The sequence below is a fragment of the Plectropomus leopardus genome, chromosome 12, assembly GCF_026936395.1.
Source record: "Plectropomus leopardus strain MGB_pleo_1.0 chromosome 12, ASM2693639v1, whole genome shotgun sequence".
In the NCBI taxonomy this organism is placed as follows: domain Eukaryota; kingdom Metazoa; phylum Chordata; class Actinopteri; order Perciformes; family Serranidae; genus Plectropomus; species Plectropomus leopardus.
The window spans coordinates 14109344-14120576 of record NC_142187.1 but is presented as its reverse complement, the minus strand read 5'-3'; the positions used below and the strand labels follow the sequence as shown (position 1 = coordinate 14120576).

Sequence of the window (11233 nt, the reverse complement as noted above, 5' to 3'; positions counted from 1 at the left end):
ATTTTTTATTATAATTTTTTTTTTTGTTATATCATAACCCTACCCAGAGCTAGACAAGAACATTTGACTCAATTATTGAAATATAATATTAATTATATTGTAATAATAATTAATAACAAAATTAAAAAAAAAAAATCTGCATGACTGAACAGAATATAATCAGAAATTATTATTTTTTAGCAACATTTTATATTCATAATACAAAATATTTAAAGAAATTGCCCTCATATACACATTGAAAAAAAAACCAGATCTAGATACATATCTTAAAACAATATCAAACTTAAAAATGACAAAAAACAATAGATTTATTTAAATCATTGTTTCAGCTATTAGGTAAACCCCTGCATGTGTTAATACTTGTGTCTATTTCATGTATTGTTTGTCTGTCTGGCTTTGTACAATTCCATCACTGTTACTGAAGTAATGATTTGATTGTATGATATATACTTGTCTTATTATTCTCATTTATTAATTTTGGTCATTAATTGCCACTTCCATACAAACTGAAATTATTGACCACTGAATGAACTGTTTCAAAACTGTTAATAAACACAAATTAAAAAAGAACCCTCCAGCTACCATGAATAACTATATTTCACAGTTTCTGTCTATGATAAATTGTATGTTTTTGTAGATTTTTTCAGGGTTGCCACTCATTTTCATAGACAAAATTTAAAAACCTTCTCATGACTTTCCAAGGACCCATAATTGTTTTTTCCTTGTTCCACTTGCTCAGGCTTTTTCAAACATATCAGATCCAGACTCTGTTCAAACACAATTTCAGCTAGCTGGCATACACTGAGGCAGAGACGATCAGGAAACATACGTGATTGTACACATAACGTCACATATTAGAGCTTTGTTATGTTTTCAGCTACAGATCATACATTTGCTCTTATTATTCATTACATGGGGCATTAATCAATAATCAATGACGTGTACTAATTCAATTACTTTTCTGGGTCTGGAAAATGTGATAGTGAAAGCCCATGACTTTTCCAGGTTTTCAATGACCATGGAAACTTTTTTTAAGGAAGAAAGCCAAACAACAATATTTCAAGAGCAGCAAAGTGTTTATTAGGGGTTTACACTGCCACTACAGTCATGTACTCACATGTTAAGCACAATGGATGCAACAGACAATATGATGAAAAAGAAGTTAATCATGGTGGTGAAACACTGTGAGCTAACATAACTCATACAACTATCTCGTGTCAGACTTTCAACTACAAACATAACAACAATCATATTTTAGCTTTATAGCATTTTGGCCGAACAGAGGACATTGTCTAACCACTGAAAACGACAGTATCGGCATGTGTGGACAAACATCCTTCACAGTAACATGGTCAGGAATTTATTCCTCTACAGAAAGTGAATTACAACAGAGTTGAGTGGCAAGTTTAGTGAATGCTTTCAGTACTATTCAATTTCAATACTAGTCAATTTACTGTTGACTTAAACAGGAAACACCTCTGTAGTTGTTTGCTCCCCCCCAAATTAATTGGCCCCTAAAGCTTATACACTGTAAGCAGCAGTGTGTATTTATTGTTTGAAGAAATATCAAGCATTGTAATTTAAATCTCTACAGTAACAGGTTTTACAAAAGTACATTCAATTTGTTTTATTCCAGGAAGGTCGCAATTATCTGTGAGTTTTTGCATAACAGACATTCTTACATCAAAAATACAGAAGTATTACAGTGCTAGCAGATTCAGTCTTAGTAAACAGTTGTTAAATAGCTATAATTTGTCCTTCCTGGACATAATAAGACAGTGAACTCAAAATTGTGATGCATAGAATTCAGAGTAAAATATAAGAATAAGTCAATTTCTCCAATTTACAGTAAACTGACTTACAGTCCCAAACATTGGCATTATTGTGTCACCAAAGAAAAAATCCGCCAAAAAATCCCCCCCAAAATGTATCATCACATTTAAGAGCACCAAGGGTTTTTTTTTTATAGGATAAATCGACAACAGCAGAACAGTTTTAAATATAATTGGCTTAGGGGAAAACAAATGTTAAAACAACTAAAAATGGTATCTAGGCTAAAGGCAAGAGTTGTGTAAATGGAATCCTACACATTAGTATCACTCAAAAAAAAAACCAAAAAAAAAAAACTTGTGACCAAAGAAATCAAAGAATTTGAAAAACCAACAGACACACTTCAGTTCACGTTTGGTGCTTTGCTTCAACTTCTCTCTTTTACAGTATATCTGTTACTTATTTATAATAATGCTACATGAGACGGAGACAGGCTTTCAAATTTAAAATGCTTCTACCATCATATCAAACTTGCTAAAATCATACTATAGATACATACAAAAACGACAGTAAATCCCCTTAAAATAAACCTACAGTTGCACTAAGCCTCAAACATTCTTACTCTTACACTGTTCCTCTTATTTAATCTGACAACTTCTTCCTATAATTGACTGGAATTTATTGTTCATTGGGTTACCGTCTCACCAAGAGCCATCAAAGCACTTAACATACTGAGTGCTGTTTGCACTTAAACTCTTGACAGCATGACATGCACTGGCACATCATGTCTTATCACTTCCAATTTTAGAAAAAAAAATATATGCACATAACAATTCTTTAGTGTTGTCCAGCCCGCTGGACACTTTGTCAATTGACTCGTAAGCGACATAATACAAAAAGAGAAATTGGAATTGTAAATGTCAACATCTTTTGGATAAGTGCTGTTTTAGGGCACTCTAAATGCTAAGTGAGCCGCCTTGGTACACTTTGTGCCTTCCTTTTGTGCTCTAAGTCACGATTGAGAGATTGTCCCAATACTTAATCAAATCAGATCCTGGGCTAGGTTACGAATGACACTCAAAGCTCCGAGGTCAAAGCCACAGATGCTCAGTAAACCCCTGTCTTCTGTGTCTGCGATGGTGTGTCCAATGGAGGTCAGTCCACACATGACCAGCTTGGAATGGGCTCCCGTTTTCTGTTGAAAAATACACATACAAGATTAACTTATTTGCTGGTATTTGTTTTTACAGGAAGCATGTGTATGTACATTCTTATTTACTAAAAAATTTATTCAATACTGCCACCGAAAAAATGATTATTTGTTTAGCAATTACTCACCCTCTTATGTAAAATTTATGAAAATAAAACCATAGTTTTTTTCGCATGACTCCATGATGAACAAAGAATCCAAAAGCAGAAAACTGAAGTAAATGGGGCTGTGTTTCACAAAAGCAAAACAGTATCAAAACATCAGTTTACAAACTCTCACGTGTGTAGTGTAATCCAAGTCCAGGTGCACTATTCGTACGTGCAAGATACTTTATACAGAGGTGTTTTAAATAGCACAGTTTAAGCAAAAATGTAAGTATTTTTAAAGTACTGTGCATACCACTGGATAAATGATATGGTACAATATACTAATGAGGCTCGGATTATACTGCACAAGTTGTGTGAGTTTGTTAACGGATGTTGTCATATAGTTCTGCTGTGGTTAAATGCATACCCCCTTTCATCAAGAATTTTCTCAGTTTTAGGATTCCTCGTTCACTATGGAGGCATGTGAGAAAAACAACGTTTTTTTCATGAATTCAACATAAGATGGGATGAGCGACAAATAGCTGGGCAATTTAGGGGAGAAGTATTTCTTCAGCTCTTTGTTGCTCTTTGTTCTTGTTTCTAATGGAAGCCAATTTTGGCTCAAACTTTTACACTTTTCTTATAGTCAAAAAGACAAGATTTTAAAGTGAGCAGCTGACAGTGTCTTAGCATCCCTCATAAAATAACAGAAAAGTGAATGAGTCCTATGGCTCAGCCCTTTTACAAGTGTCTATATAACATAACCCGAAAAACACAACTTCATGATAAACTGTACTGTTGAAATGCCAAGTCATTCTGATGATGAGAGCACAGGAATATCATTAATATAAATGTGAAAAGGAACCTCATTCTATTTGCCTGATTAAGTCTGTTCACATTATTTTGCAAATGCATTTTACCTGGTGTTTGGCCTGTTTTCTAAACCAATCTTTATCACAGTGGACATTATTCAATTAAATACCCTTAGCAAACATAGATGAATAAATTTACTTGTCTATGCTTCTTTAGAGACTCCACCGGGCTGGCTGTAAACGTCCACAATGGGTTGTTGGTCAGAATGATGAACACATCTACAGCTTTCCCGTTCTCTATGGCCCATGTGATGGGGAGGGTACAGTCTGTGTTTCCACCTGGGATCTGGAACATACAGTATGGTGGAAAGGTCAGAAACAGAACTCAAAAGCAAGATATATTAAGTAAACTGAATTCGGCTTGGGTGGTATCACAGTATCACAGCATTAAAGAGTTTTTGGAAATCCCAAACGTATGATTTTCAATGCCGTCTTGTTTCAATGCCAACTCCTTCTTCTATTAAACTGATTAGGGACCTTGAAAGTCAGAGATTCAACTCATCAGTCAGAGACCCCTCAGTCGACCAAGACTGCTTCAAGTCAAGTAACCATTTTGTTTTTTTGCTCGCCAGTGCGCAATGCAGTTAAATTCTGGAGAAGTTTTGATCCCCAGAATTTGGAGCAGAGTGAGAACTCTTGTTTTTCATGCTACTCTTTGGTAGAGGCTGCTGCACAGATGCAGGCAGCGACACAGATGGGGAGAGCTCGGCACTGTGAGGCTCTGAGATAACATTATCTTCTCTCTTCCGCTAAGAAGTGATGAATTTACAGCTCACAATAAGTACATATAACACAGTCACTGGCTTTTATTTGATATCAATGTCAGCATAAAATGTTGTAGCACACTGCTGATCTGCCGTTAGCTTGTTCACTAAATTACTTCAGGCTACTGTCGCTCTGAATGTCCAGCTGAACCCTTTGAAACTTTACATGAGAGAAAAAAAATCAAACGAAACGTTGACTATATTGAACAGCCAAATATGATTCAATTGACAATTCTGAGTCGGGCACAGCCCTAAAACTTATATGGAGATGCCCTTGATATAGTGTAGTGTGCAGTACATGCCTCCAGAGGTCAGTCTTAACTGATGGAACAAGGAGCGGAGCTAAGAAAGCTGGCGACTGAAGTGGTGTGGATAATGTTACAGGACCAGAATATTAAAAAAGAATAAATGAATAAATAACATAAATAACCTAAGTATTTTGTGTTGAGTATTGATGATAAAGGTCAGCCAGCCAACACCAAGCAGCAAACTCTGGAGATGAAAAATTAGGCCAAAGCAAAAGTGCCAAAAACTAAAATAGTAATTTGGTCGCCTCAAATAGTCTTGTACAGCCATTGGTTGTACTAAAAAACCCTTAAAGGAGTCGGATGCTTACTTTTTTCTGGGTAGTATTTTGTTTTAATAGTTTGAGGTCAGTTTTTCACAAGTGAAAATTAGCATTAGTACTAACATTGTCACAGTTAACCATAATTGCAATCAATTGTTAACCATAATTGCAATAGTAATTGCAATCACTTAATCATCTTCGTTCAGCCCATTAATGTGTCATATTCATTGCAGCAACAAATATCACTGGGTCTTCCTGCAAGACTATGGAAGACCACCTTTATTTCCTTTCTATTTATTATTGTATGGGCCATAAATGTTTAAACCCAGCAAGACTTGGTAATTTAGCTGACTGCATGTTAGACAATGTCACAGCAGCTCGGCTTTGTAGGCTGTTTTATTTTTACACAAAAAAATAACTTCCCATATACTGTATACCCCAGTGAAATGTTACGAAGGCATTTTAAAAATAGATACCAGTCAATGCTAAAGTCAATATGAACACAATGCTAATTTGCCACTAGAGTGACCAATACTTATCATCATACAATTTGTAAGATAATGTAGTGTGAAGTCACAGACGGTTGTAAAATTCTCTTATTCCTAAAGTATACTAATCAATAATATATTTATTATTCTTTGATGCTGTGACTTACCTTAACCAGTTCAAATGTTGCTTGTGGGAGAGTCATGTCAGCAGAGATGGTGCAGGGAACCAAAGCTCCTTCAGAGTAGGCCAGCACTTGTGTGTCTGGCTCTGTCCTTGCAAAAATCTGTGCCAGACAACAAGGTCAAAAGAAAAGTATGACATCACACATACACACAACTACACACTCAAGTATTCTCAAATATTCGAACTGTCACGTCTGTCAACTAATAACTCCTGGAGTGCCTGTGGACGAAGATAATCGCATTACGGAAGGAATTTCACAGGAATCTATAGTATGTGTCAACAGACCACTTCCTCGAGCCAGGCTTTACCCGAAAGACGGGGCAGCACGAGCTCTGCTTACAGGCGCAGCTGTTCCAACTGGGACAGCAATTACCCACACACTATGTAGATATCTAGCTCTATTATTGTCTTACCATGGTAATAGCTGCAGCAGCGACAGCCGTGCTGACTGACGTCCCTGGGACAATGCTGCTCAGTGATGTGCCCACATCTACTGCCACTACGAAGCGTTTACCCACAGGCTCCACGTTCTGGAGACAGAATCGCAACAGAGGTTCAGTGTTAGCGGATGCTACTGATTACGGTCTTCTTTGAAGGTCTGTGAGAAGCTGTCAAAATAAAAAGAACCTACCATAAAACTCTTGTAAAAGGCAGAGTCCATTGCTTTGAGGATGCTGCTGTCTGGTTCCCATTTTGTTTTACCCTGATAGCCTTGGCCTCTTTTGTAGTTTTCAGAGGACAAGAGTATGCTGAAAGGTTGGATCTTTGCCTGGCGATTTCAAGACAGACATTAAGTACTTGATCAGTGAGTTAATGAGTGAGTTAATAAGACAACTGTTAATCAATTTATAAAGATCCATGGGTCCTACCTTCGTGAGTGCCGTCTCACTCTGGATTCTGTCACATACAGCTTGTGTTTCTGAGCTTCCTGGTTCAAGAATTTTGTTTGACGTCATCCTACCCAAGATCCTTAGCAATGATTGGAGAGGCATTTCCTTCAACAAAGCTCTCCATACCTTCAGAAAAAAAACTTTCTCAGTTGAACAAATAATGTCCAGATGACAAAAAACCAGACTTAATGCTGTCTTTCAACCGATTCTACAGTGTTGGAAGTCAGAGCTTCCCAACAGCACAAACCCTACCACTCACCTGTTTGGACTTCAGGTGATCTGTCAGCAGCTGTTCCCTCTCCAGCTTGTGTTCCTCTATTAAATTGATGACCTCTGTTTCATCACAACTGTGCTTGACCTTCTCCACCATTTCAAGATACGAAAGCACTTTGCCGACCTCTTCTGACTTCTCTTTGTCAGAATAAGCAAGCTGGACTTCCTTCCATCCTTTTGTTACATATTTACTGATCAAGGCAATAGCTGAAAACACAAGAGTTAAACCGTTGCTCAGGTTGCCTGTTTTTCATCTTAGTCATGACATAGAGTTAAAGTATACATTTTACAGTTTGTTAGGACACGTTTACAAATGTTGAGGGTTTGGATAAGACACATTAGCAATGCAGTAAATAACAAGGTAATTAACTGGTCATTCTGCTGGGTCTAAAGTTTGCATTCATTCACAGCAGCGGCACCTCTCATCTGTTTATCTGATCAACTCTGAGTGAACTGACAGATCATATTAAAGTTATCCAACCTGCAAGTCACTAACTGCTGCTGCAGAAAAAAAATAACTAATGGAGAGCTCACGAACCCACAAAAATGTCAGAATTTAGAGAGAGGACACAATGATACAAGGGGACACACGTGAATTTGAAAGAAAAAAAGAAAGGAAAAATAGGGTCCCAGTTGAAAAATATCTAAATTGCCCTATCTAAAGACACTGGGCAGGACATTTCTTTAGAAATTCTACAAACAATTTTGTAAACATTGCATTTAATTGATTCATACTGCTTTGCCGAGAAAACCGGAAAAAAACTGTCTTGTGACCTTCACAAGTTATTTAATGCAAGACAGGGATACAGTAATGAGAAGCAGGCAGATGATGTTTTTGCTCATCCCCAGTAAATAGCTGTTTATAATGTCGGCCTGTGTAAACTCACCTTCATTAGCTGGTTTAGTGTGAGAGAGCCTAAGCAGATCCTGATGTGACCAACCCTCTCTCTGTTTACATTTGGTCACAGCCACAGCCAGACTCATGGCATCTTGCTCATTGTACCAGTCAGACACTGCTTTCCTCAGGGCGCGTCCCCAAATACCACACTTCATACCCTCTTTCAACTCCTTCTTGTTCTGGATGAAAGAAAACAGGTGGGCGGGGTCCCGACAAACTTCCTTCAGGGCTTTGAATGCTGCCTGTCTGGTCTTCAGCTCCGAGTGCTGGGAGCACACAGCCAAAGCAAAAAAGGAAGGGCCGAGACTGACTGCTCTCCCATCCTGAGAGAACCTTTTTATCTCCTCCACCACCTCAGCACCTCTGCCCTCCTGCAGGAGGGACAGCAGAGCTCCTGCACTATCCATGCTGGCACGACCCTCCTCTCTGGCAGTGTATATGTCTCCCTCAGAGCCATAGCAGAGGAAGCGGCACAGTCTGGCCTTGTCGCTAACCTCCCATGGACAGTTGCCACCTGTTGAGTTCAGGGTGTGGTTGCTTGATGATGATATCGTAGTGCTTCCTGATGGCTCCATTGTCACACTAGAGGAGGCCTGAAATAGAAAGAAGTGAAAGGGAATTTTAATAACTTTTGCATTCAATAGCCAAAATGACTGGCTGACACTTAATGAAAGTACCATTTTCAGATCAAACTGGATCAAAAATAATCAGTTGACTATATGTACCAACCTCAGCTCAGATTTAATGGCAAAATGCGGGAGTTAATTATACAATAATGATTCTTGTGTAAGGATTAAGCAACATGGAGCAATGCAACTCATTCAGCTTCATAACATCACCAAGTTTGCCACAAGTTTTAGCTCTAGAAAACTGCTAGATATATAGAGAGCCTCCATTAAAGCAAGATAATGTGAACTCGGCTAGCAACAATATTAACTGCCTCACTGCACTGCCAAAAATAACTTAAAGCCGATCACATGACATGATTATACACATCAGACAGATGCACGCAACAATGATCTGTTAATAAAGGATGCGAGAAAAACCCAACTAACAAGTCTGGCAGCATTCAGTAAGATAACGTTTACCATTTCAGGTTTGCTAACTTGGTTAAGCTAGCAGAGGAGGGCTGTCTGGTCAATGCGAAGTCAGCTAATGTTAGCCCCACGGCTTAGCCCATTTTAAAAATGATAAATCTATGGAAGATATGTGTCCAGCTTGTTACGTAGTGAGAAATATCCAACATACTCCTACCGTCCTTCAGCTGCAGCTTCATAGTAATGTTAGCCACCCGGTCTCCTCAAACCACAAGCTATCAAGTCCCACAGCTGAGCTTTTTTCCGAGCCGGACACCGGAAAGCTGGGCTAGCTGCTGCTTCATGCAGCCGCCTGGGATGGGCAGCTGGTTACCTAGATACGCTAACCTTCATTAAATTATGCTGGCTGTCATACAAAAAAAAAAAACTACGATGTTTGCCCATGAAAGCATATCGTTCAACAAATAAATGACATTTAGTGGAACTTACCACAATGTATGTGCACAGTGGTAAAGTTTTTGATGTAGCAAGAAGCAAAGAGGCCTCCCCTCTGACCGTCAGTGAGATAATCAGGGGCGGTGCCGCGATGGATGCTGGGATACAGAGTACCATCTCTCTCCCTCTCTCTCTCCCTCTCTCTCTCCCTCTCTCTCTCAATTCAACAGGCTTTCAACAGACATTTGACATGCGCTGCCAGAGCACACTTACTATTAAAATACAATGAATGAAATTAACAACAGATCATGTGAATAATAATATTAGTTAAAAAAAAAAACAAAAAAACAATACTAGGCCTATCTATGTTTATGCAGTGCATTTAGACATAAATGTATACTATATACAATTCTGCATGTATGTGTGTGTGAGTGTGTGTGTGTGTGTGTGTGTATATATATATATATATATAGCTATATATTGTGTGAGTGTGTTTATATATATATATATATATATATATATATATATATAATATAACTATATATTGTGTGTGTGAGAGAGAGTTTGTGTAGATAGATAGATAGATAGATAGATAGATAGATAGATAGATAGATAGATAGATGGTTGATAGATATGTGTGTTAATTGTGTCTTTAATGACCTCAAGTAAAATTATTAACACCAATATATTAATAGAGGTGCAATAGAATACATCTGCAAAATCATGGACAGTGACATGGATTTTTACAATATAACATCATACATAGTTTTTAGGGACATAAGTAGCAGCGTCACTGCCATATATGGCTGCACAGTGCTTTGCAATTTGTTTAGACGTCTTTTTGGGCATCCCAAGTTGTTGAAAGCCTCTTAAGACCAACCTGTGAATGTGTCCTAGGCTGCCAAATATACAAAAAGGAAGTTTGCACAAGTGTGGTATTCAGGGTTGGTTGGTATTTAAATTAGAGTCAAAGGTGCAGGCTACTGCCTTTCACAGACATCTTGCTGGACCACTCACCAACCACCACAACATCTGATGCAATGGCAGATACATGTGAGAAGGTTCCTCCCTACCTGCTCCTTCTCCTGATGCTGCCAGTTTTTAAGCATTATTTCCATAATCAGGCAGGCACAGAGGAGAAGTTGATGATGTTGACTGACCTTGCCATTGCTCATTGTGTGAGGACTCTTTGGTCCTCCTATCAGTGACTTTGGTAGCCATCCTCTAAATGTTATTTCCATTTTTAAGTATAGTAGGAGCTTTGATGAAGCCAGTTACCACAGAGGACATTTGAAGGGCTTTTTTTTGCAGAAGGAAAAGCTCAGGTGTAAGTACTAAAATCTGTGGGGGCTGTATTCAATTTAGCTGCTTCAGTTTAAGTTTAGAAATCCGCATATGTTGAAATGACAAAAGTGAAGCAAAAAATTGTTTTTTTTTAAATCATTTTAAAATTTATCGTTTGAAACCTAGATCTACAATAGTTTTCCTGTGCTGCATTCAGACGCCTTTCACAAGCATTTAATCCTTTGAAACATGAGCAAACTGTATGAATTCTTTCAAAAAAATAGGGGAAAAGGCAATCAGTAATTTGGCAAGCCCTGCCCCGCAAAAGAGGAAGAGAGTATTATTAAAATTAAAAAAAAAAGGAAAATGTCCACAAAACACTAGTTATGAGTATTATCACTATTATTATACACTTTAAATTGTTACAGGAAGAATATGTATGTTATACTTTTTTTAAAGGTAATCTAATTTTCT

General features: G+C 37.8%; 1 protein-coding gene across 2 annotated transcripts; it reads right to left on the bottom strand.

Moving 5' to 3' along the window:
* Positions 1–1057: 1057 nt before the first annotated feature.
* Positions 1058–9651, bottom strand: ro60 (Ro60, Y RNA binding protein). Of its 2 annotated transcripts, none has more exons than XM_042497626.2 (9): positions 9530–9651; positions 7993–8596; positions 7092–7312; positions 6812–6958; positions 6574–6711; positions 6356–6472; positions 5926–6042; positions 4078–4224; positions 1058–2965 (listed from the first exon to the last, which is right to left on the bottom strand). In XM_042497626.2, the coding sequence occupies exons 2-9, from the start codon at positions 8576–8578 to the stop codon at positions 2813–2815; spliced, it is 1626 nt and encodes a 541-aa protein (XP_042353560.2). In that variant the 5' UTR covers positions 8579–8596; positions 9530–9651; the 3' UTR covers positions 1058–2812. The 2 variants fall into 2 exon arrangements, with proteins under 2 accessions (XP_042353560.2, XP_042353562.2); XM_042497628.2 differs by lacking the exon at positions 9530–9651 and adding an exon at positions 9258–9423.
* Between the last annotated feature and the right edge of the window lie 1582 nt (positions 9652–11233).